General features: G+C 49.1%; 1 protein-coding gene across 6 annotated transcripts; it reads right to left on the bottom strand.

The window, feature by feature from the left end:
• Positions 1–1491: 1491 nt before the first annotated feature.
• On the bottom strand, positions 1492–25896 carry ASCC2 (activating signal cointegrator 1 complex subunit 2). 6 transcript variants are annotated; one of them, XM_048323046.1, is made up of 19 exons: positions 25812–25896; positions 23308–23403; positions 21618–21776; positions 21107–21277; positions 19045–19174; positions 17107–17174; positions 16555–16665; positions 15554–15666; positions 14432–14506; positions 13790–13897; positions 12663–12731; positions 11968–12042; positions 11379–11556; positions 10601–10815; positions 8948–9067; positions 4836–5057; positions 3188–3296; positions 2628–2704; positions 1492–1890 (listed from the first exon to the last, which is right to left on the bottom strand). In XM_048323046.1, the coding sequence occupies exons 2-19, from the start codon at positions 23386–23388 to the stop codon at positions 1722–1724; spliced, it is 2250 nt and encodes a 749-aa protein (XP_048179003.1). In that variant the 5' UTR covers positions 23389–23403; positions 25812–25896; the 3' UTR covers positions 1492–1721. The 6 variants fall into 6 exon arrangements, with proteins under 6 accessions (XP_048179003.1, XP_048179001.1, XP_048178998.1 ...); XM_048323044.1 differs by having other exon boundaries at positions 25726–25869; XM_048323041.1 differs by having other exon boundaries at positions 23308–23408; positions 25812–25857.

Here is a 25896-nt window from a genome sequence, read left to right on the forward strand (position 1 = left end):
GAGATCTGGCTGAGTGACTCCTCTTCCCACTTTCCCAGCCCAGCAGCCCCATCTCTCCCTCCTCGCTCCTTTTTCAGTAACAGGAGGGATTTCAGCAATGGCTGAGGCAGAGCCCATTAGAGCCAGTGCTCACAGCAGCTTTGTTGGGTTTGCAAACGAGTGCCAGGGGGGTAAAGCATTTACTCTGAGAACACAACGAGCACTTAAACACTTATGCTTGTGTTTTTGGAGCCAAACCCAACTCCAGCTGTCCCAGCCCCAGCTGGGCTTTACGGAGATGGTTAAGAGGAAGGTTTAAGCTTTCCTGGGACAATCCCATCTGAGTGCCAGCTCCCTGTGCTCTGCTGCTGTTCCACATCAGGCTGAGCAGCTCAGAGAGAGTTGCAGGCTCTGAGCAGCAAGAACCAAAGCTGAATACAGGATGAGGGGACAGCACTGCAGTGGGCAGCAGGGAGGAGCTGAAGCCATCGGTGTAGAGAGCAGGAGCTGCAGGAGAGCAGCCTTATCCCAGCAGGGGATTTCCCTGGATACAGCATTTAGGGATACTGGTAAATGTAATTCCTTTTTCTGTGTCTGTCATTGGGAGGTTTGGGCAGCACTGATAGGCAAAGAAAAATCTCCTCCTTGGAGCACTCAGGACTTCCCCTCATTTCGTGGCAGTGGCTGTTCTGCTGCATTTCTGCTTCTCTGCAAACAGCCCCACAGCAGCTCCAGTCACATCCCTGCCCTCTGCACACCACCAGGCACCAAAGTACAAGCCTGTGGACTTTACCAGCACCCCACTGCTCCTGCAGCATTGGGACTGCCCTGGAGCACAACCCACTGCTGATTTTCTCACTGTGGGGGTGACAGCCACAGGCACTGCTGCAGTGCTAGAAAACACAGTGTGGTGGGGAGATGGCACTCAGGGCACATTAACCAGTAAATTAACCAAGCAAAGCCTAATTGGATACACCAGGGAAGTTCGTCAATACTGACTGTAAGAGCCTAAAAAACCAACTAAAACATCTACATCTTTTATTTGTACCTTCTGTTTTCACAGGCCTCACTCAAGGGGCAGAAATCCATAAGGTCTTACTCACCTGAACCCCTGTGGGTCTGTCAGCAGTGGGAATAGCCTGAGCCTTTCCCTGCCAGCATGGAGCTGTGTCAGGAGGTTTAGGTGGACATGAGGGAAAGGTTCTTCCCCCAGAGGCTGCTGGGCACTGCCCAGGCTCCCCAGGGAATGGGCACGGCCCCGAGGCTGCCAGAGCTCCAGGAGCGTTTGGACAGCGCTGCCAGGGATGCCCAGGGTGGGGTTGTTGGGGTGTCTGGGCAGGGCCAGGAGCTGGGCTGGATGGTCCCTGTGGGTCCCTTCCAGCTTGGGACCATCTATAACTCAAGTTCAGGATAAGGCATTTCCATGGAAGCCGTGCTCTCAGAGCTGCTCACTCCAGGGTGGGCAGGGAGGGCGCAAGGAGCCAGTATGAAAATAAAACTCTGTGAACTATAAATAGTACAAAAGGGCAGGAATGGCTGCTGCAGCCTGTCCCATGTATTGGGTGCAGCCACTGGCACACACAGTCAGGGCAGCACTCCCACAGGGAATGCAGATCCGTGTGAGCTGAGGTGCCGGGTATTGCACACAACATCCATCCCCTGAGCAAAGGGAATGCTGAGGAAACAGAGCCTCCTCCTGGGCAGGGGCCTGGGGATGGTGCAGCCCCTGCCCCGGGAGCTGCTCAGGAAGGGATCATGCCCTTGCTGCGCTTCCTGTCGGCCATGGCCCGGCGGTTGTGGTTGGCTCTTGTGCTTTTGTTTGCTTCCTTCTTCCTCCGCTCCTGCGCCGTCTCCCGGTTCTGCCCGTGGCCCTTGGCATTCCCAACAACGGCAGAGCTGTCATGCTTGTGCCTGAGGGACACAAAAAAAGGACATCACGCCGCACTCCTGGGGACAAAATCCCAGAACCCCACAAACACCAGCGGGTGAGGAGTTCAGCCCTTGGGCCTCGGCTCATCCCAGGGCTCCCACAGCAGCCTAGGAGCAGCATCAGCCACACCACGACTGTGTCCTTCCACACATTGAGCCCATCAGCTGCAAACAGCTACCAAACTGTCCCAAAATCCCTATGGGAGCTGTTAGAGATCTGGAAGTTGTGCTCTCCAAGATCCTGTCTTGCACAGGGCTCTGCTGCTTGGAGTGACAGGACAAGGGGGAATGGCTTTGAAAAAAGGGGAGATTTAGATTGGGTATTGGGAAGGAATTGTTCCCCTTGGGAGGGTGGGCAGGCCCTGGCACAGGCTGCCCAGAGCAGCTGTGGCTGCCCCTGGATCCCTGGCAGTGTCCAAGGCCAGGCTGGACATTGGGGCTTGGAGCAGCCTGGGACAGTGGAAGGTGTCCCTGCCCATGGCAGGGGGTGGAACAAGACGGTCATCAAGGTCCCTTCCCACCCAAACCACTCCATGATTCCATGACATTCCTATTCAACGGGATAAAAGAACCAGCAGTGAAGGGTGGGTGAGGAGGTTCACCCCACTGTGGCAGGACCCTGAAACATGGGAATGTCAAGGAGCAGGAACACCCTCAACAATTCCAGTCAGCAGCAAAACAGCTGCCAGCTGCAGAGCCAGAGGGAGATCCTCGCTTACCCCTTCCTGGCAAGGAATGCCTGGCGCCTGGCTTCTGCCCTCTCCCGCAGGACAGCCGGGTCCTGCACAAAGTGGTCCTGCAAGGAAGCAAGGGAACAGGTCAGGAAACTCATCAGCACCATGCAGAAGCCTGGAGAGGAGGGGATTCTGTTGGGAACAGAGTCAATTCCTGGTTCATTACCTCTGGACCAGCAGGATTGGTGTCAGGGACTCTAAACACAACACCCAGCACAAAACCTGCCTGAAAACCTTCCTCCACTGTGGCTACTCCCAGCACTTCCATGGAAACAGAGTGCTCTGCTGGCACTGTCTGGCTCTGGGATAAAGCAGATTAAAGCTCCCCACAGAGGAAGTGTCACTGCTCCAGCACAGTTAGGCCAGGAGGCAGTGGAGAGCTGTCCCTGGGGACACTCACAGCCCAGCAGCCACTGAACAGCAGCTCAGTCCCTGCTGCTGCTCAAAGATTCCCTCTCTGAAACAGGAAATCTGCTCCACATCACCTGCAGGTGAAGCAGGGAAGAAATATGGTAAATCTTAATGCAACTCCAGCTAAATGTCACCTTTGTTCTTTCCTTTTCAGCTTCCTCCTCCTCCTCTTCATCCTCTTCCTCTGTCTCCTGTCCTTCCTCCTGTCCTTTGGGTCTCAGGACCTGAGGAATTGTGAATGGCCTGGGAATTAAGACAAAAAAAGTTAGAAAATAAAAGAGCACAGCCTCAAACATTTCTCTGAAGAGCATATCCTTCTTGGTTGGCATTATGTCTTTAAAAATGAGAATCTGCAGATTCCATGGACTTTATTTTCCTGAAGAAAAAACCAGGAGATCCAGGAGTTAATACCACATTCCTATGGGCAACTGGCAAACACACGCTCTTCACTGGGGAATGTTCACTATGAAGTTGTCTCTGAAATTAATAATAATAATAATAATAGTTAAAAAACCCCCTGAAACCTCACAAGGAATTTCTCCATAGAAGCAACTGCTTCCTTTGGGAAATGGGCATCCAGACACAGCCACAAGGCAATATTAAGGAGCATCCTTTGGACAGAAACATTAATGCTCAGCCAGTGCTGGGCTCCAAAGCCTCTGACTGGTCAGCGCTAATCCACGGAGCCCCAGTTCCACTGCTGTGCCCCAGTTTCCTGCAGGGGGAAATCCCTGGAGAAATTCATCAGGCTTTATGAATCACCCTGGACATGCAGGGTGAAGGGCCTGGGGATGGAGGCAGAATTTACCACATGCCTATAACTCTTCTTTAACATAAATATGTGTCTGTGTTTAAATTCCATTGGAATTCAGACCATTCCACTGCCATGGAATGTAAAACCAGAAAAGCCTTTGTTATTTCAAACCAACAGATCCAGTTTTCAGCAGTGACATCCACTAATTGTTTCTAGGGGCAGTGAGACCTGAGAGAGGGGAAAATACCTGGGTGCCACATTCTTACAGGCAAAACACAGAAAGGATTTAGATTGAAGCTTCTCAGTGCTTTTTTGGGGGGGGGAGGGGGGGGAAGGGACAAAAGAACCTCAAAGCTCCAATTTGGTTTGAGGTTAGGAATGGTGACATCTTCATAATACACCAGAATTCAAAAGGCCACTTTCAGAAATGTTAAAGCAGCTTTTAAACCACATGTTTTCTAAAATAAATATTCTCCAGCCTCCATCCCCACTAACCCTTTGCTTCCCAAAAGCTCATTGTGTGCAGCTGTCAGTCATGGTGCAGAGTGCTGTGCAGCCCATCAAGGACTCAATTCCAGCTGTCAGCACTCAGAGGGGATCGGCAGGGAAAAGTCTGGTTGTAAAATTTCCCAAATGTTGAAGTTTTCCTTTGCTAACCAGCCATTTTAGGCTGCCCAGCTCCACTGATTTGCCAAGCCATTTGTCCCTGCTGCAGGGTAGTTTCTCTAAGGAGAGGCACTGCTGAATACAAGCTGGAACACACTGGGAAATTTCCCCCTTGGATTTGCTGATTAACTGAGGCAATGGCCGAGTGGAAGCTGGAGAACATCCTGGGCACGTGCCATGGCAACATTCCCTACCCAAGGGAGGGAGACCCAAACCTCCCTCCTTGCACACCGCAGTGAAATCAGAGAAAGGGGTGCTTTGAAGCTCTCGTGGAAGAACAGAATCCAAAGCAGCGTTTGTGGGAGGCAGAGAATTCCGCGGTGATTCTCCCGAAGCTCCCTCCCCCTCCCCTCAGCATTCACCTCCTGGAGATGAGCTCGTCATCCGAGTCAGCATCGTTAGCGCCCACTTGGTTCCCGTCGTAGGTGTCGTCGTACTCGTCCTCGTAGTCCTCGTAGGGCTGGGCTGCTCCCGGCTCCAGCGGCAGCTCCTCCACCACCACGCTGTACTGGCTGTAGCGCTCCCGCTGCTCCGTCACCAGCCGCTTGTCATTCACCAAGCTCCGGGTCGTGTCCTTCTCCCTCCTGCCCGGGAAGGGGGGAAAGGCAGAGGGTCAAAACCTTCCCTAGAAGCTGCTTTTGCCCCTGTCAGTCAGTGGAAAGTGAAGCGATGCAAGTCTCACATCCCTGATTGCACACGCACTCCTCACCCCACCTACTGCCCCGCTGGTTTATAGGATCATAGAATGGTTTGGGTTGGAAGGGACCTTAAAGCTCATCCAGTTCCACCCTCACACCTCCCACTGTCCCAAGCTGCTCCAAGCCCTGTCCAACCTGGCCTTGGACACTGCCAGGGCAGCCACAGCTTCTCTGGGCACCCTGTGCCAGGACCTGCCCACCCTCCCAGGGAACAATTCCTTCCCAACATCCCATCCAGCCCTGCCCTCTGGCAGTGGGAAGCCATTCCCTCTTGTCCTGGCACTCCAAGCTCTTCCCCAGACTTTTCAACACCAACTCTCTCAGCTTTTCCTCACAGCAGAGCTGCTCCATCCCTCTGATCATCTTGGTGCCTCCTCTGATCTCACTCCAGCAGCTCCAGGTCCTTCCTGTGCTGGGCCTCAGAGCTGGATGGAGTGATCCAGGGGGGGGTCATTTGTACCAGGGCTGTTTGGCCACTAAAAAGGAGCAGGAATTGGAGACCACCATCATCACTTGAGACAGAGGAAGCTTTCACAGGAAGCCAAATGCAATTCCGTTCCTTGGCCAATGTGAATGGAGCACAAATGTGACGGGAAAAGGACAAATTTAGATGGGGAGAGCCAAGAAATAACCAGTGCAGCAGGTGAGGATGCAAATAAACACAAGCACCAAGGCAAAGAACAAAACAGTAGAGAGTGATTGTGATTCAACCTCTCAGAGCACTGCAGGGGCTTGTTTTTTACATTCAGAAGGAAGGTAAATTATAGTCATTTTAAAGAAGGGAAGACCAAGAAACAGAGGGATTAAAAAGGAGCTGCTGAGTGTCTCAAGCTGCACAAGCATAAGCTCTGAAGTCCCATCTTCCAGACCAGCCAAGTACGTATTTACAGCAAAGCATCAGGGGATTCCACTGTCCAGCATTCCCAGGACAACCTGCAGCCCCCAGAGTCTGGGAGGACCCAGCATCCATGGATATTATCAGAGAAAGGACCTGTCCAAGGCAGTGGCAGCGACTCAGGAAGGAGATGTGATCCAGCAGCCCGATTTTCACTGGGAATCTCAAAACAAAGGAAGTTTACAGCTGGAGGTGGTTCCCTCTCTCCCATGACTCACTGCCTGCATTCAAGCTGCTCAATGCCCTCCCAAGCACGTGGTGAGTTCACCCATCCCGGGATCCCTGGGATAACACCTTCTGTGGGAATTCAGCTGAGGCTGAACCAAGCACTTGGTAATTGCTTCCAGTCGAGCTGGTCTGATGACTGCAGAGGAGCTGCATGAGATGGTCTGGGCACCAATCCCAGGAAAAACAGTGGGATAGCTCCTCTAGTCCCATGGAGCTCAGGACATGCTCTGGCTTCAGGAGACAGATTCAGCTGACAGTGAGGGCTGGACAGGCACAGACAAATGTCATCACTTTTCAGGATCAGCAGAGTCTGTGGTAGCACATTCACTTCCTCATGTTTGATTCCCTCCTCATCCTGGCTGGATTTGTCTTTCTCCAGGACAGTCCCTGCCCCAAACTGCTGATGCTGAGAGTGGCCAGAACAACCTGCTCTGGTTCTTTAGGCACTATGGTGACACCAGGCTTAGCAACAGCACCCTGAACACAAGAGAATTTGGTGAGCAAAAGGTATTTAGAAGGTGAAAAAATATTAAATATTTGATACAATTCAAATCCAAAGCAGATCTCAGACTAAGCTTGGAGAGCCCTGTTACCCCAACACCGGGGTGAACCATCAGGCTTCTTGCTGGTGGAAAATCTTCTGAGGAAGTGACACTTTCAGCACTGAAAGGAAACTTCATATTTATGGAATGCTGAATGTTAAATCCTGGAGACAAGTTACTGCAGCTTTTCCTTGGATTCAGTTGGATATGGTCATCTTCAGGCACTGCTGATCTCCAGGTTTTAAACTACTCAAACCACAACTAATATGTCTGGAGTCCTGCAGAGTTTTCCCAAATGCTCTGAAATGAAGGGAGGCAAAGGACACCAGGAAAAGCAGCAGCAAGAGGATAATCCAAAGAGGTCACATAACTACAGCAGGAGAGAGGAGAACTTCTCCAGGAGTGATGGTTCCACTGGACAGAAGGCACAGCTGGAGGGCAGTGCCATGGAAGCAGATCCCAGAGCCCAGCCCAGGGACGATTTACAGCTTCCAGAGCTCTCCAAGCGATCTGCAGAGGGAGCTCCGAGCAGGGTATTCCAGCCACTGGATGCTCTGTGCTGGACTTGGAGCTCTCTGGCCTTGACCAGCTGCTGCAGCAAGGCTCTGAGAACCAGGGATAACCAGCAAGGCTCTGGGAACCAGGGATAACCCTGCACATCTGTGCAAGGCTCTGGGAGTCAGGGATAACCAGCAAGGCTCTGGGAACCAGGGATAACCCAGCACATCTGTGCAAGGCTCTGAGAACCAGGGATAACCCTGCACATCTGTACAAAGCTTTGGAAATCAGGGATAACCCAGCACGCCTGTGCAAGGCTCTGGGAACCAGGGATAACCCAGCACATCTGTGCAAGGCTCTGGGAACCAGGGATAACCCTGCACATCTGTACAAAGCTTTGGAAATCAGGGATAACCCAGCACGCCTGTGCAAGGCTCTGGGAACCAGGGATAACCCAGCACATCTGTACAATGCACCTGTCTCACAGAGCAAGGCACCACCATGAGGAGAAAGGTTCTGTCTGTGAATTCTCAGCTGTGGACACAACAAAAGTCATTGCCTTGGCCAGAGAGAAAAGAAATTCCTTTCTTGCCCAGCCAAGACAGGATCAGCACCATGGCACTGCTCTGAGGAGCTGGGCCACTGGACTTGGGAACAAAAGTAGTTTTCTCCTAGAGTTTGATGCAACTTTGCAACCAAAACCTTCACTGGGAGCTCTTAGGTCACGTGGCTCCAGCTCCAGACAGACTTTTAGTTATCTGCTGTGTAAATAGATCCCAACACTAAGATCACACTTGGCTGGTTAGAGGAGGTGTTTGAAGTCCAGTGGAAGGTGTCCCTGCCCATGACAGGGGGTGGAACGAGATGAGCTTTAAGGTTCCTTCCAACCCAAACCATTCCATGATGCTGTGATCTGTTTTAAAAGAATCTGGAACAAGGGAACCACATTATAGAGTTGACACCAGTGGGAGCCAACACCACACACCCAACCAGGCAGAAAGCAAAGTGAAAGCTGGTGGGGTTTTGTAGAAATCTCTGCTCACAGCAGGAGGATCCCTGCTCATTGCAGGGAGATTGCCTAAATGACCTTTAAAGGTCCCTTCCAACCCAAACTACTCCACGAGTCCAAGTGCCCTTCTGCAGGAAGCTTTACAGCAGCAGGAACAACAGAAGTAGTCTAAGGCACTGAATGTTATCAGATGTTGAAGTAGATGGATATTGAATCTTCCCTTGGCTCTAAACCAAATCATTATTTATTCTCAGCTCTGAGTCACAATCCCATGCTCAGGGATGGTGCTTTTCAAGGTTTGTTGTTCAGTGCGAGTTTAACATTAAGCCCAAGGAGCAAGAGCCTGACATTACAAATGAGCTTGGCAGAGCAATCTCCAGCAGCAGACACAGGAAAGCCAATTAGGAAAAACACTAAGCAAAACCAACCCCCTCATCATATTTCATTTTACTTTCCCAGACAAACAGGTGGGAAACATTTTTGATAAGCCTTCCCCCCTGCCAAAACACTCCTGCAGGAGGTTTGTAGGAGAGATAAATGCGCAGGTTCCCAGGTGTTTGTTCCTCCTGACAGGCAGAGTTAATGACTGGGTGCCAACACTCACCTCTTGCCTTTCTGGATCCGAGACACATCCACTGCATCCCTACTGAAAACATCAAACTCATCATTCTGGAAAACGTTATAGCGAGAGCTGACCAGAGGGGTAGGGTCTGGCTTCAGCTGTCTGTTAAAAAACAACAAGGAGAGAGAATAAAAACAAAACTGAAGTGAGGAAGACAAATCCTGTCCCTTTCCTAAGCCCTTGGTTTCTCCTTTGTCAGTCCCAAAGCAATCCTGAGCACACCAAGAGGGGCTGGCTGGGTCACAGGGCACAACCCCTTCGCTTCACAGCCATGCTCTGGCACGAGCACGGCACTGCACTTCCCAAAGCTTGGATTTGAAGGGAAGCTAAAGCAACCCACAGAAAGCCATGAGAAAATTCTTCTGTTCATTTCAGAGTCTATCAAACCATGCAGCACAACAGAATATTCAACAGACTGCCTGGTCTCAACACAGTGACTCAGGGAAGACAAACACTAAGTGTGATGAATTACACGCTGGAAAAAATTCCAATAATTTGTTGCTGCTGATTTCAAGATATTTATCTCCCTTGTTAAATCTTTCTCAGGGTTCCAGGTTTATGTTTGTTCAACTTATAAGTCAAAAGACTGTACTTCTGACATTCATTTTGGTGGTGCAGGCAGCTCAGCTGGGCAGCTGCAAATGCTGCTGTGCTCCCCTATAAATCAGCAGCGGTCAGAATTCGACATTTCCTATCGAACCAGCAGCTTTGTTTCAAGATGCAAAAGGCTGGGAAAAAAAACCAAAACAGCTCTATCTTGGGGAACTGCTGGCTTTGCAGAAAAAACAATCCTTCCTAAAGCCCATCCTGCACCAGTTGTGCCAAAGTCAGCAGATCTGACTGCGGGAACACAAAGATTGTTGCAAAACTAAGATCTTTTACATCATTTTTCCGATAAAGATGCTTTCCTGTAATGCAACAGTGAGACAGCCTGCCCATAACTCCATGAAATGTGAACAAACAGCACATTCACATCCTGATGCTCTGTCAGGAACTGCTGGTGCAGCACAAACACACACTCACAGCTGCAGGCAAACTCCAACAACTCAATCCCACCACCAGCCATAAACCCTCCATCCCTTGTCCAACCCAGGGAAGCAGGACAAACCTGGCAAGTTTGTCAGAAGGAACATAAAAATGGAGCTGAATTGCCAGTTCCAACCTCTCTCTAGCCTAACTTCACTCACAAAACAGCAGCCTGTTAAATAACCATATTTGACCCTGTGGGTTGAATTCCAGCTGAATTGGGGCCTCTGAAGATGCCCTTTTCTGCAGGACTGCTGGGATTTTCACACCTGTGACACCAAACTGCAGCAAAATAACTTTTGAAGGCAACATATTCTATTACCCAGCATTCTGTTCTATTCCAATTCTATTTGAGCATTTCATGTACAAGTGGTTTTGTCCCCTGTCACAAAACACAACCCAGCACCTGCTCTACTCCAACACTGAACAGGGAAGGTCCCACTCCTATGCAGGGACACGATGAGGGCAGAAAACTGGTGACAGATGACAATGAGAAGCTCTCACTGCAATTCTCTACCCCAAAAATGCAAATTCTTAGAGCTCTACAAGTGTTGAGGCTTCAGTGAGAACAATTAAGTGAGACAGAAACAACCAGACGTTGTCCCACACCTTTGCATCCTTCGGTCCAGCTTATCCAGGTATGGCACCAGCTTATCTTCCAGGATGTTGTTGATCACTTGCTCTGTGTCATATCCATACTCCTCCAGGCAGGCCAGGATGAATCCCTCACCAAGGTCTGGCAGCAGATCCTTCACTTGGGAGATCAGCGAGTCCAGCTCCACGCCAGACACGCGGGCGATGGGCGCGGCCGCAGCGCCGGCACACTGCGGACACCAAACACAACTGGTGGGTACTGGGGAGGGACAGAGCTGAGGGCAGGCAGTGTGCACAGAAATACAGGGGAAAGCAGCACTCTGGGCTGTCAGAGTTTAAACACAGAAGTCCAAGAGTGGAGCCAAAAGAGAAACCAGCTGTTTAAACTACACAAGGTTTCCAACACAGATTTGGGCACACAGCTACTTTTGCCAGTCCCTGAGGCAGCAAGGACACTCTGGAGAATCCCTTCCTCAAATAATAGGCGAGCTCTGCATTTCAAAAATATGCACACGAACTGCAGGGATGAAGCAGAGTATTTGAATAATCCCCAGCAAGGGAAAACCCAAGCCATGGGAGTTGGAAGCAATTTGCTCAGAGATAACTCAGGATTCCGGTGTAGCTTCAGTTCTCATTTCCCAAGGCTGCATGGAGATCCAGCAAAGGTCAGAAATGACACCAAATCTCATGTTGTCCCCAAAACTGAGCAAATCAAGCCTGTCCTCACAGATAAAAGAAGGCCTGGAAGAGCAGAGCCCCCAGGAAGAGCAGAGCACCACAGAGCTGTACCCACCTCATCCTCCAGGGCACACGCAGCCCCCGGATCCTCTCCGTCCTCAGGGGTGCTCTCCACTATTGCTGAAGCTCCATTGGATGCTGCTGGATCTTTACCAGCTTGTCCTTTTTTCCTGTCTACCCCTTCCCAGGCACTTTCCACTGCTTGGAGGATATAGGCTGTCCTGGTCTCGTCTCTAAGAGCATGGCATTAAGGACATTCCTGGATGCACCTGTTCAGCGATCACCCAACTATGGGATTGTCAGCGACTTCCAAACTTGTGCCTACATCAACACTCACAGAACCATGGAATGGTTTGGGTGGGAAGGGACCTTAAAGCTCATCTCATCCCACCCCCCCGCCATGGGCAAGGACACCTTCCATTAAACCAGGTTGCTCCAAGCCCTGTCCAGCCTGGCCTTGGACACTGCCAGGGATCCAGGGGCAGCCACAGCTGCTCTGGGCAACAACTCCCCCATCTCCCTTCTTTTCTATTAAGGGAAAACTTTCCAGTACTCCTTGCCAGTCATGCAGCTTGACCAGAGGCAGAAAAGTCAATGGTGTGAAGGAATCCAAGAGCAGCTTGGTGTGCAGAGCCAAAGGATACAGTGCAGAGGATGCCTGCTGGAGCAGGCTCACATCATCCTCAACTGGGAACAGCTCGTCGTAGTCACGGAGAAATCTGAAAACACAGGAGCAAGTTTAATCAGTTGAGCTCAATTAATTACCACTGCTGTGCCTCTCTGACTGCCTCAGTGCTCAGGTAGGAACAGAGAACCTCTCACCCAATGCTGGACTCCAGCCATGCCTGATTTTGGTCCCACTACACCACAGCAACACTCCTCAGGTGTGAGGGCTGGAACCCAGTGCTGCATTACAGGGAAAATCTGCTTTACCACGTGAACGTGCTCAGAATGCCAGCATGGGCAGGAGGACAAGATGAAATTCCCAGTTCTGCCACTTCCTTTGCACCTCCAGCATGAGTGTTTAATATTTTTCTGGTCTGGTCAGCCCAGCTGGAAAGCACAGATCAGTCATAACAGGCTAACTTGTCAAGGGAGCTAATGGCTAAATTGCTCTTCTCTTCTTTGAGGAGCTGGATTAAAGGGAGTGAAGAACAGCATTTCTCAGTGCCAGGGTCTGTGCTGCAGGCTGAAATCCTCTCCCTGCACTTCTCCCAACTACTTACAACGATTTCTGACTCCCAAATGCCTCGTAATGCTGCCTCAGGCAATTCTGCTGTGAAGAATGGCAGAGGAAGGAGCCAAGACCCCCCTCGGGCCTCTTGCCAGTCAGACTCACCTCCTTTCCTGAAGCACCGAGGTGAAGATCTGCAGAAATTCCTCAATAAGTGGCTGAATATTCTCACAGCTGCAGGAAACACAGCAGAGTGAACACTCAGAGATAAGTCTGCCCACTTCTGCCCCACCAGCCAAACGACTCACATTAACACACCAAGGCAAAGCCCCATTTGAAAACATTTCAGGCCATTTTTTGGCTTTCACAGGAGCAAAGAGTCAAATGGAAACAAGTGGTTTTTAAGGCTTCAGCAAAGATTCCAGCAGTCAGATCCAAAGCTGTATCACACTCAGAATTACAAGTCTTCAGAGAGACTTTACAAATAGTTTGATGCTTCAGACTTGCAAAAAAGGACGTGTAGAGCTTTTGTAACTGTGCCTTTATGATGTCTTGGGATTACACCTGTGAACCTTCCAGAAAGTTTGTGCTCACCTGTGCAAGAACACCTGCCAAGCAAACTCCCATTGCAGCCTCAGTGCCCAAACTCCTGGATGCTGAGGAGACTCCAAACCTCTCTCCAAGGCAGCACCTTTAGGTGGGAAGGGACCTTAAGACAATCCAGTGCCACCCCCTGCCATGGCCAGGGACACCTTTCACTATCCCAGGTTGCTCCAAGCCCCGTCCAACCTGGCCTTGGGCACTGCCAGAGATGCCCAGCTCCACTGGGGACCCTGTGCCAGGGCTTCACCCACCCTCCCAGGGAACAATTCCTTCCCAGTATCCCATCTAACCCTGCCCTCTGTCTGTGGGAAGCCATTCCCCCTTGTTCTGTCACTCCAAGCCCTTGTAAACAGTCTCTCTCCATCTGTCTTGTTGGGCCCTTCAGGTCCTGGAAGGTCACAATTAGGTCTCAAGGTGTTACACATGATGGAAGTTTGCATGAACCACACGCTGTGGTCAGAAAGCTTGTTGGACCACAGCTCACTGCAGAAATTCTGGACCAAACAGCTCCATCTGGAACATTCCTGATACACAGGACAACAGAATTTGACCTTAGCCAAGTCTTTGGCTACAATCCCAACACAAAAAGCAGTTTCTATTCATTTTCTCCTGTAAATTTGTAAATGAGAAAATTTCTCCCACACAGCAATCGCGTAACTGGCGAGTAGCACAGAGCCAAGTGCCAATACCTGCTCTCTAGGATGGGCTGCAGACACACTTGGTTTATTAGGGTGTGAAAAACTTCTATCATCTTCTTTCTGGAGTGTGAAATCCTCCTCCACAAATCAGCAAAAACACTTCAGAGAGAGCAAAAGACACTGTGGGTGTCAGCACAAGAATCTGTAACACACCTTTATGCCAGAGTTAACCCTCTAGAAAAAGAATTTCCTTAGCAGAATAATTTCCTTGCTGCAAAGACCAGATATTAGACTCATTTCATGGTCATTAAAGAAAATCCATGCTCCAAATAAAGCTGGTTTCAACCCCAATTGTCCTGGCAGCTCCACACATGCGACCCCCACTGTAGCAGCACAGCCTGTGCCTTACAGCGAGACTGAGCTTCACAGAGATATCATTCATGTTCTCACACTTTGTTACAATTTGAATGCACCTCCCATCAAATTCCTTCTTGCACAGCACTAAAAATGATTAGTCACCCCACTGCCCAGGAAAATTTGGAATTACAGAAGTCATCTCTTCAGAGCTCTTTGAAGCAGCACAAAAAAAGCCAGGCTCTGCAGGGATGGGTAAAGCAGCATGAAGTGAATTTTTAACTAAGCCCTGGGAAATCTCACTGAAAATCCAAGGCAAGCCTTTGCAGGAATTCTCACCTGTTATCTTCATAATGCCTCTTCTTGATTGCAGATTCCAGCTCAGGAATTGCCAGTTCATAAAATGAAGCTAATCTGTACAAAGGGGGAACAAACCTGTACCTGTCAGCTGAGGCTCCAAAAATCATTTGCTAAAAGGCAGAACAAATGTCTGATTTCATTAAACCCTCCTCACCAGCAGTACTCATGAGCATCACCTCATTTTGGTATTTTCCCCCCAGAACACAAGCAAACACACCACAGACGAAGAGCAGCACTCTAAGGAAATCACAGAGAGGTCTTTGAAGAGGTAGGAAAGAAATGCATTTCAAAAGCATCCTGGTGCTGATCAGAACCATCTGCCCAACCCAGAAACAGCCCCAACACAGATCTGCAGCCTGCAAAGAGCCAACAGACTCACAGAATCACAGAATCCTTCAGGTTGGAAAGGCCCCCTGAGAACATCGAGCCCAACCATTCCCCAGCACTGCCAGGGTCACCACTGGCCCCGTCCCCCAGTGCCACATCCACGTGGCTGTTAAATCCCTCTGGGGATGGGGACTCCAGCACTGCCCTGGGCAGCTGTGCCAGGGCTGGACAGCCCTGCCCATGAAGAAATGTTCCCAATATCCAACCTGAACCTCCCCTGGCGCAGCTTGAGGCTGTTTCCTCTCATGCCTTGTCACCCTTTCCCAAGACACAAAGCTTTTGCCAAACCCCACTGATATTCTCTAGCATAAAACTTGGGCATAACATCAAAGACATTTGTTTTCAGACCTTGAAGAACTATTTCTCTGAAATACTTTCTGCTTCCCTTGCTTTGGGTCCTACAGCAGGAAGCTCTTTTTGTCCATAACTCATCCCTCTCCACCCTTCCCAGAGCACACCAAGCACGGTTCAGCTGATTTTTGAAATTGTCATGGATGCCTGGCCCTAGGACCACTCCTAGATAATGACATACATAGAACAGAAAATCTACACATCCCTATATCCATGTATTTATTATGCTGCGTTCCTGTCAGAGAGAACCCAGCAGCCTCTGCATGAAATCTGTCTCCTCATTTAACAATGGGACAGGACACAGCAGCACATTCAGTATTTTTACATGGCCAGGACAAGCTCTGTTTGCACTCCAAGACATACCTGTAACAAAACTCGTGTTTTTGGAAGGTCTGGCAAGCCAAGGGAAAGACATCAAGAAAGGCCCAGAGAGTTGTGCAGGTGTCACATAAATACAGCACAATGTCCTTCAGCTCCTGAAAGGGAAAGAGCAGCTACTGAGGGAAGAGCCAGGCAAGTTTTCCCAGGAATACAGTGTAACTCCCCAACAGGGACACAGAATATTGGGCCAGGCCTTCTCCTGACTGCACAGAGTCTGTATCAACCATAAACCTCTTACAGGTCTGGGGGTAGACACAACTAGAGCTCCTATCCTTTAAAGATCTCTAATGCAATCCCAACTGTTTGCTTTCATTAAAGATCCTGTGAGATTATAAGAATCCTCATCAGATCCTGTTCTGGACAGTGGCTTTGCCCTCAATACACCCTCCACATACGGAATTCTTCCCCATGCAGCATTTTTCCATGAAGCACTGCATGGCAGAAACATGGGAATCAAAGGGATGTTTTCAGCAGTCTGGTCCAATGCAAGCTGCATTTCCAAGGCAGCTGAAACACGGAACGACACACTAAATGATAGTTTGAACTGATAGTTTGTTTCCCCACACAAAGGGAATGACTAAGGTTTTGTAGAGGACCATGTTCACTCTCTTTGTACAGCCTCCAGCACATAAAAGCCCTCTTAATTAACTACAGTTAAATGACATTGTTGTTAAAACACTCATTTCTGAAGAAAAAACCAAAACAGCTCTTATCACTGTCAGGGTTAGGTGGAGACTTCTGTGAGATATTCTGTTACATTATTTATACGCTGGTTAAGCAAAAAAGTTGCCAGGTTTAAAACTATCCACATTACAAAGGATATGGTTGAAATGAATCAGCTCATGGTGGGAAGGTTTTATCACCATGTCCCAGGACAAAGAGTGCAACAATGGCCCAGAACCACGAGCTGGAGGAGATTTTGGGAACAGAATGACCTTGGGTGGTCTGTTCAGCGTGCAGGAGTACAGAGAGTTCAGTCCCACCTGGAGGGGCATGTTCCCTGGAGTCACACTGACTTTCTCTTCCAGTTTCTGGGGCTCAGCAGAGGCTCCTTCAGATTGCAAACCACACTTGTGCAAAATATTGTTGAACACCTAAATCAGGAGAACAGGGCAGTGTTAACAGACAGGAGCCAGCAGAGGGACACTGCAGAGAAGGCCAGAAGCTGAAGGAAGGTGGGAGGGAAGAGTCCTCAAGTATTAATTTTAAATAAAGGTTCAAAACCTCCCTGACACACATTAACATAAACTAGGGAAAGGGAGCAAGAACTAAGTCAGGGGAGGTTTAGGCTGGATATTAGGGAAAGTTCTTCCCCTGGAGACTGGTCAGAGCTCAAGGAGTGCTTGGACAATGAGTAGGATTTGTTGGGGTGCCTGTGCAGGGCCAGGGGTTGAACTCGATGATCCTTGTGGGTCCCTTCCAACTCAGGATATTCCATGACTTCATGAATTACATTCTGCCTGCCTACAATGCTCCCTTTCCTCTCTCCAAGCTATGGCACCTTTCCAGATGAAGTCCCAGCAGGAAAGCAGTACCTGGAGGACAGTGGGCAGAGTTTCATCAAGGTCACTGAAGTAACTGGGCTGCTGAGTGAAGATATTTCCTGAAAAGGGGAAGGAGAGCATTTCCATCAGTTCAGATATTGATGCCAACAAGCAAATTTGCACCAGAAAATGGTACTTGTTACACTGTGCTTGTGTTATTCCTGACACCCCCCAGACACACCTACTGACTGCGTGGGACACAGCCCACCCTCACTCCTCAGCTCATGCACAGGCCGTGCTCCCAAAAAGCTGATCCATCAGCTCTCCAGTGCCACTGGAGATCCAGCAATGGGAATATGCTCATGAGAGGAGAGCAAACGAGATGTCAGATGATTCATGCTCCAGGGGCTGAATCAATGAATAATGCAAATACTATCACTGAACATCCCCAGTTCCTTTATTTGACAACTGGAGTTGACTTTTAATTACTGATAACAGCTCAGCACACACCAGGAGATGTGCAGAATATTTCTTAAAGGTAATGAGGCTTTAGTAACACCTGCTATTATGTTACTAGGACTCCTTCATCTTTACAAAATACTCCACTGAGTAATGCCACACCATAAATCCTCACCAAGTAAGCACCGAGGCTCCTATTTTCTTGGGAATTCAGATGATGAAAATTAGGAGTTCTCCAGCAAGGACAGAACTCAGGTAAGAGTTATGAGATAAGTTTCAGAAAAATTTATACCCTGAGAAGAATCTCAAGTTTATGAAGTTATGAATTACACACCAGAACTGCTCATGCCATTACTGTCATGACATAATGAAATAATCAGGTGAGCAAATCCTTGGTCACCTGCATGCAGCATGATTTGTGTGGCACTCCAGAGTGTAATTCAAAGGAAGTTTTATTACTTAGGTCTTTTTTTTGGAATATTTTAAGACCTAGATAATCTAAGCTTCACATCTGAAAGGGAAGTATCTATCTTGCCATGACTGCTTTCCACCTCTGAGGCTCAACAGAGGAATTTAGAGTAGAAGCTACTGAAAAAGGATAAAAAGATTAAAAATGCAAAGGTTTAGCTAAGATTTTCTGACTGCAAAGCTGTCTGCATCACATGATCTCTAACACTTCTCATGTCAGTGAACTTGGAAATGAGACAAAAATAGAAAACCAAAAAGAAAACAGAAACAAAAACCAAAGAAACAGAAAAGCTTCATCCCATGAGCTGCAGACAAAGTGGGTTAGAATTCAGGAAGAGCTCACTTAATCCAAGGCTAGATGCTCTTCCACTCAGGTGCTCAGGTGATGTTAAAGATCACAGGATTGTAAAGGGAGCACAGAATAAATAGAGAAGCTAAATCAATATGCTGCATCTTCACTCCTCAGCATCCATGGCTGGAACGCCCCTCCCTGTGTACTCGCCACTAAGAGTGTGTGTACAGACACAGAAATCCAGGGATAAGCACAGCTTGAGCAAGGCTCTGAAGTGTTTGTGGTTTGCAAGCTCTGTATACATCAATGTCTGCACTGAAGTTTCAGGTTCTCGCACTTCCCAGAGCAGCGATTACCTCACACCGAATGTCTCACTCGGCTCCCAGCTCTGGGAGCAACAGCACTCCCAGCTGGACTGTGCCCCATCTCCCAACCCTCCTCCCCCTTTCCCATCTCTACCAGGATTTTACAGAGCCCCCACACTCCTCTTATAAGGGACACATTTAACTGGCACGGAAAACAACTGAGCCTGGGTTTATGTCTAACAACGTGAGCCCAGCTCAGGGCAGCAAAGCAGGACACGAAGCTTTCCTTAGCACAAACAAAGTGCACACAGGAAAAGAAAAGCCCAATGTGATCTAGAAATGACAGATCTTAGTTGCTACAGCAATTAATTTTCAAAGCAGTTCCACTGATATAAACCCCACTAAGTCACTTGTCATACAAGCAAAAGCCTAAATGTAGCAAGTTGTTCCTTGGCTTTTACTGACCAATCATCTTCTGGAGCAGGAGGCCATTTCCTTTCCCAAAAAGGACACAGAGATCCAGAATCTTGGGGATGTCGAACAGGAAGTTATTGTAAATAATTTTTCCAAAGACAGAGGGAGTGATAAAATGATCCTACCAAAAAAAAAAAAAAAAAAAAAAAAAAAAAAAAAAAAAAAATTTGAAGGATAATCCATATCTTGCTCTGCAGCAACTCCAGCATTATAATGACACCTATAAAAACACCTCTCAAAGGTGTATTAAGGAATTTATTTCATAGAAGGCAGCAACTCTGCTTGGAAGAGCTTCTGGGGAGCCATCTATTCCCACACTCCTGTCCCTGCCACACCAGGCACCCCATTGATCCATTCACCAGGAGGTGAATTAATCTACCTAAAAGTTTAACAGAAAAATCTCCCCACAAGTCCCCAGTTCCCAGCTTGGCACCAGAACAGCTCAGCTCAGGAGCAGGAATGAGTAACCAGACACAGGGACAGCCTGAGGTTCTCATACCCTGGGAGAGCTCCAGAGACCACAGAATCAGGGACGAGCAGGGAGAAACCCCAGAACTGTAGCTCTACACCCTAACTGCTGAACACTGTGCCAAAAACTCATCACACTGAAGGAATTTCTTACAAAATTCTAGATGAGAAAATTCCATTGAATTTGCCTGAGAAACAGGCAGCTGAAACGTGATTTTGGATTTTTGAAAGCCCCGTTTGTCTGTGACAGCAAATGTTTTCAATCCTAGTGAAAGGCTGGGCACATTCTCCCTGCTGAAGCAAAGGGATGGGGCTCAGTGCTGGCCAGGTTCCCTTTCCAGAACTCCTGCTTACTCCTGCATGACAACAGACTATTCATTCCCTGCAAACCACTCAACTATAAAATGGTTTCAAATGCTCGCCTGCCTCTCAGAGCGGTGAGGTTTAATCAGATCCTGCAATGAAAGGCACCACAGAGGTGTCGGGTACTTCTGCTGAAGTGGTGCCAGCTGCAGGCTCCAGCATTCCTTCAACCTGCTCCTGTCCCAGTCCTCCACTCCCAGACCTTTCCCTCAAAACATCCTGAACGTGATAAGCAAGAGAATCAACACAGCCCTAACACAGCATGAACCAATGAGGAGCTCAAGGGAGTAATTGCTAAAACACAAAGGTGCCTCACTCATCCTGCCCAAAGGCCAGGTGAAAATTCCACAGCTCCAGATGGGAGCTGCACTCACACAATTAGTGCTGAGTATGTCTCTTAATTGTAGAATCCCAGAATGGTTTGGGTGGGAAGGGACCTTGAAACCCATCCAGTCCCCCTCCCTGCCATGGGCAGGGACACCTCCCACTGTCCCAGGCTGCTCCAAGCCCCATCCAACCTGACCTTGGGCACTGCCAGGGATCCAGGGGCAGCCACAGCTGCTCTGGGCACCCTGTGCCAGGGCCTGCCCACCCTCCCAGGGAACAATTCCTTCCCAATATCCCACCTATCCCTGCCCTCTGGCACTGGGAAGCCATTCCCTGGGTCCTGTCCCTCCAGCCCTTGTCCCCAGCCCCTCTCCAGCTCTCCTGGAGCCCCTTTAGGCCCTGGAAGGGGCTCTGAGCTCTCTCTGGAGCCTTCTCCAGGCTGAATGCCTGATGATGCCAAGATAACAGTAATTTACAGAAATTTCAGTGTGTCCAAAACTTGGGACAAGTTCAAGGAGAGACAAGCATTAGCAGGAATTTTGTGGCACCATGTGGCCCTGAGGGAGTGAACGCTCAGGAAGTGGTGGCCTGAAGAGCCTGTCCCATGTGGCCACACAAAGGCCAACGTGCTCTCTCTCCTCTTACCATGACATATCCAACCACCACACATGGATAACCTGCTACTCCTCAGGGAGGAGATCCAGGCAATCAACCAAGGAATCACTGCATAGTTGAGATACTTCAGCTCTGAGTGTTATCTCCACATGGAGAATCCAACTGATAAAATCATGAGGGAGAGGAATGTCGTGCAAGAAGGAAAATGATTCATTTCTCTAATTCTCTTTTTCCCTAAGTCACACAGCCTGGAGCACCTGCAAGGCATAGGAATATTTACTTTGGACTCCTTGTGGGTGGACATCCTGAGGAAAGTGAGGAAGACACTCCGATGGAGGCATTTCTGCAGCTCGTTCACCTCCGGATGGCAATCCCACAGCGCGTCGAACTTGCGAGGGGCAGAGCGCAGGTAGGAATCCAAACACTTCTGCAGGGTCTCATCAAATATCACCTGGCACGGGCAAAGACAGGAAAATGGGAAGGAGGGAATGTCACACCTTCATAGGTTGTGCTCATGAGCAGCCCAGTTAAATTTAAAGCAATCTAAAACACTCAGGCATATTGAAAGGACTCCCACATCCATCAACTACAAGCAAACTCTTAAAATCCACAGCGGAAAATCCTTAGAGAAATACTTTCTTTGCATTCTAAGGGGCAGTAATGGAAATTAAAATGTTTCCTGAGTGACATAATAAGCATAAACAAATCTTTATGAAAATGATGTAAAGCTCATGGCTTTTAAAAGCACCTAGATATTTATGTTGTATCTCCAGATAAAAAACAATGATTACCTGGCACCAGAATTTGTCATGAGGCAAAGTCAGAAGCCAGTTCAGGTCATCTGCAATGAATTTCGCTCGCTCCAGGAATTCCTCCACCAGAGCAGGGTCTCTGATGGCAGGAGGGGGTTTGTACAGCACGAACGACCGATCTGCTTTAATTTCTGGGTGCTGCAGAAAGCCAAAATTCACCATGTTAAAACTCCAGACCAAGTGACAAGAATGCCCAGTTACCATCTGCTCACTGAATTCCAGGAAACACAAAGTTACCTTTTATTACAACTTGACATTATAGAATCACAGAATGGTTTGGGTGGGAAGGGACCTTAAAGCCCATCCAGTGCCGCCTCTGCCATGGCAGGGACACCTCCCACTGTCCCAGGCTGCTCCAAGCCCCAGTGTCCAGCCTGGCCTTGGGCACTGCCAGGGATCCAGGGGCAGCCACAGCTTCTCTGGGCAACCTGTGCCAGGGCCTGCCCACCCTCCCAGGGAACAATTCCTTCCCAATATCTAACCTAAATTTTGGTTTGAACCAACTACTCCTTGTCCTGTCACTACAGTCCTGATGACAGGAACATTCTGTTCCCTGGTAACCTCCCATTTTCTACCCTTTCAAAGCAGTGAGTTTGTATCTTTCTTTATGAGCAACATTTTCAGACCTTGATAATTTGGCAGATGTTGCTCCTTGCTTTCTCTTAACCAAAGCCTGACAAAGCAATCCTCCCATACCTTTAAAACAAAGAGCAGGAACTTCCTGGCATGCCTTTGAACTCTCTCTTTTTCCTCTGAACTAGTTCTTGCACAATATTCCATGAACTCAAACTGACACGACCATCAAAGACAGAAAGAAACACTTCACTACCCTTCCCAAGGGTTACTGAACAGGCTTTGCCAAAATATCTCCACCCTAAAACAAGAATTCCAACGAGCAGCAGATTTGGGCTCTGTCTCATCCCACACATGTGCTCAGGGTAAAGCTCCTCAGGAACGAGCAGCATTGACAGCCCCACTCCTGCAACACATCCAGAAGGCTCTCTCCAGGCCTTATTTCTGGGAGAAAAGGGTTTCTATGGGTTGAATTTTCTGGTTTCATCAAGCTGAAGGCACGAGGGACTGATCCCAGTGCCACAGCTCTGAGCTAAACTTGAGGCAGAGCTTTCGAAACCTCCCTGAGCATCTCTCCACTGCAGCAGAGGTTACAGACTCCAGAGAGGGAGATGTGCTGGGAAAACACAGTTTACTCCAGATGTTGAACCAGAGTAAGTTTGGTTCTTGTGTTTTGGGGTATTTTTACGGCAGGTAAATGAAACCTCAACTGTCTGAATGCATTACAAAAACCTTCTTTAACAGCAGGCTGAACAGATTTCACAGAATCACAGAATATCCTGAGCTGGAAGGGACCCACAGGGAGCATCCAGCCCAGCTCCCGGCCCTGCCCAGACACCCCAACAACCCCAGCCTGGGCATCCCTGGCAGCGCTGCCCAAACGCTCCTGCAGCTCTGGCAGCCTCGGGGCCGTGCCCATTCCCTGGGGAGCTTGGGCAGTGCCCAGCACCCTCTAGGGGAAAAGCCTTTCCCTCATATCCACCTAAACCTCCCTCACACAGCTCCAGCTATTCCTGTCACATATTCCAGACCAAGCCTCGCTGTAAGACAATTATTTACTAAAGTCTGTTTGGCTTTCAGGAGAAACAGAGCTCACCAGTGCTGGTAAAGTTCTCAGCTTCCCTGTCTTGGGATCCCTTTCTGTCAGCTGGAGCTCATCCAGAGGCAATGCTGGCATCCTGGTGGCTTGTTCCTGTCCTCAGCAAACAAAAGCAGCACAGGATGCACTTTACAAGGTTGCTCAGGCAAAAGCAGAACAAAAGAAGCTGCAGCCCTGCTGTAACACACACACACTGGCTGGGAATGCATTTATGCCAAGCAATTTATACCCAGCAATTTATACCCCACCAAAAAGCCAAATCCTGAGGGAACACCCAGGAGCCACCTGCACACGTCCCAGAGGAAATCTGGAATGTGGTGCTGAACTTTTATCCCTGTTCCTTACTGAAAGGCCACAGATGTCTTCCAGGACAACAAAACGCATGTGGGGACACTGTTTAATATGGAAATTAGATATTTAAATCGGGTTTCTGAAGAGCTGTGCTGAACTCTGGCCTTTGCAGCCTCTTTCAACACTTTCAGTGTCTCTCCTGACAGCACAAACTGCAGGGACAACCCAAACACAGCCTTGCCTGTGCTTTCAAAGAGTATTTTTGGTGCCTGTGTGCAGAATCTCCCAGCACTCAGCTAGACAAGGGACACAGGCTGAGCCTACAAAAGCCTTCCCTGCTCCTGCCAATTCCCACGTGCTCACAAAACCACAGCTTCATCTTGCATTTGTGGCCTCAGAAATGTTTCAATTAACTTTCTGAAATTAACTGGAAGTCAAATATTAGAGTAACTCAGTAGAAAGAATGTTATGAGCGCTGTTAAAAAAGTTCAGACTAACAAAAACCAAAAGTTGCAGGTTAACAGAGCTTTTGAATTCTTTAGGGGATTATGGGGTTTTGAGTCCTGCAAAATGGTACTAAAAGGTTATGTTCTCATTAAGAAGGTCACACATCTCCTCAGATGCACGTTTAATTGCAGTCACATTGCCTGGGCTGAATAACAATTAAAAAAAGAGCAGTGTCTCTACAGCTGAACAACTCTGACTCAGGAGTGGGGTCATGGTTTAGACAGCAAGTGAAAAAATAACATTTTTCATCCCATAAATTTGTTGCCTATGGATTTAGGCAGAAATTCTGTCATCTAACATTTTAGAGCTCAAATAAAAAAGATACAGCAGAGCAACAGCAATACCCACAGCTCAGAAAACTAAAAATAATTCTGTCTTTCCAGGGGAGTTTAAAATTTAGAACGTTGACATGAACAACTATTATTTTATGATAAACAAGTTCTTTGGAAAAAAAAAAAGAAACCACCAAAACTTTTCAGCAGAATAAGCCAAGCTGGCTTTCAGTTCAGTTTCATCATATATTTAATTTGGCTCTTAAAATTTCTAGAGTCATTCTGAAAACTGCACATAGAAATGCGTGTTTGTAATGCAGAAAAACATGCCAAGTGTCTCATTTCAAGCCTGGAAGGCATCAAAATCTCCAGTCCAAGTCAAAAACATCCTGTAAGAGACAGAACCCCTGCCCAAAAGCTTATTCGGCTACAGAAAAGAATAAAGCTGAGCATGGGATAAGCTCAACAGAGAATCATTCCTGATTCCTGACTCTCATAAGCTTTTCCCCTGGAAAGAACTTTGGTCTAAACCACAAGCCCACGATTAATCTCTCATGCCCTGTGATTTCAGGTACAGTGGAAGAGCCAACGAACATGATGAACCAGGGAAACTTATTTTCCCAGGTTTTTCCAGGGAAACTTATTTTCCCAGTGCCAGAAATGATCCCTGCCCTGCACTTTCCACTGATGTGCACATTCCTGAGGACATCCAGGGTGAGGTGACACTGCTGAGGATGAGGCACCCACCGCAGCACAGCTGGCACAGGGAATGCTGCAGCATGGACTCACGGAACGGTTTGTGTGGGAAGGGACATTAAAGCTCATCCCATCCCACCCCCTGCCATGGCAGGGACACCTCCCACTGTCCCAGGCTGCTCCAAGCCCCAATGCCCAGCCTGGCCTTGGACACTACCAGGGATCCAGGGGCAGCCCCAGCTGCTCTGGGCACCCTGTGCCAGGGCCTGCCCACCCTCCCAGGGAACAATTCCTTCCCAATATCCCATCCAGCCCTGCCCTCTGGCACTGGGAAGCCATTCCCTGGGTCCTGTCCCTCCATGCCTTGTCCCCAGTCCCTCTCCAGCTCTCCTGGACCCCCTTTAGGCACTTTAGGAAGGGGCTCCGAGGTCTCCCTGGAGCCTTCTCTCCAGGTGAGCACCCCCAGCTCTCCCAGCCTGGCCCTACCCCACGGCCAGACACGCTCAGTTAACCCAACACCGCCGGTTACCCCGGGCCCTGCCGCTCCCACCGCCCCCCCGGCCACGTTCCCTGTCCGGTCCCTGTCGCACCGGGCCCTGCCCAGCTGCTGCCACGACTCCCGAGCTCCGACACAGCCGCTGCCGCTCACCCCAACCCAGCCCCGCCACAGCCGCCCGAGCCCCGGTACCGGCACACGCGTCCCGCCGGCCCCGCACGGCACCAGAACCCCGGTACCGGCACACGCGTCCCGCCGGCCCCACGACGCTTCCGTGGCCGAGCGCTGCTTCCGGCCCCGAGCGGAACTACCGGGCTGGGCGGG

This window comes from Corvus hawaiiensis, chromosome 18, assembly GCF_020740725.1.
Source record: "Corvus hawaiiensis isolate bCorHaw1 chromosome 18, bCorHaw1.pri.cur, whole genome shotgun sequence".
NCBI lineage: Eukaryota > Metazoa > Chordata > Aves > Passeriformes > Corvidae > Corvus > Corvus hawaiiensis.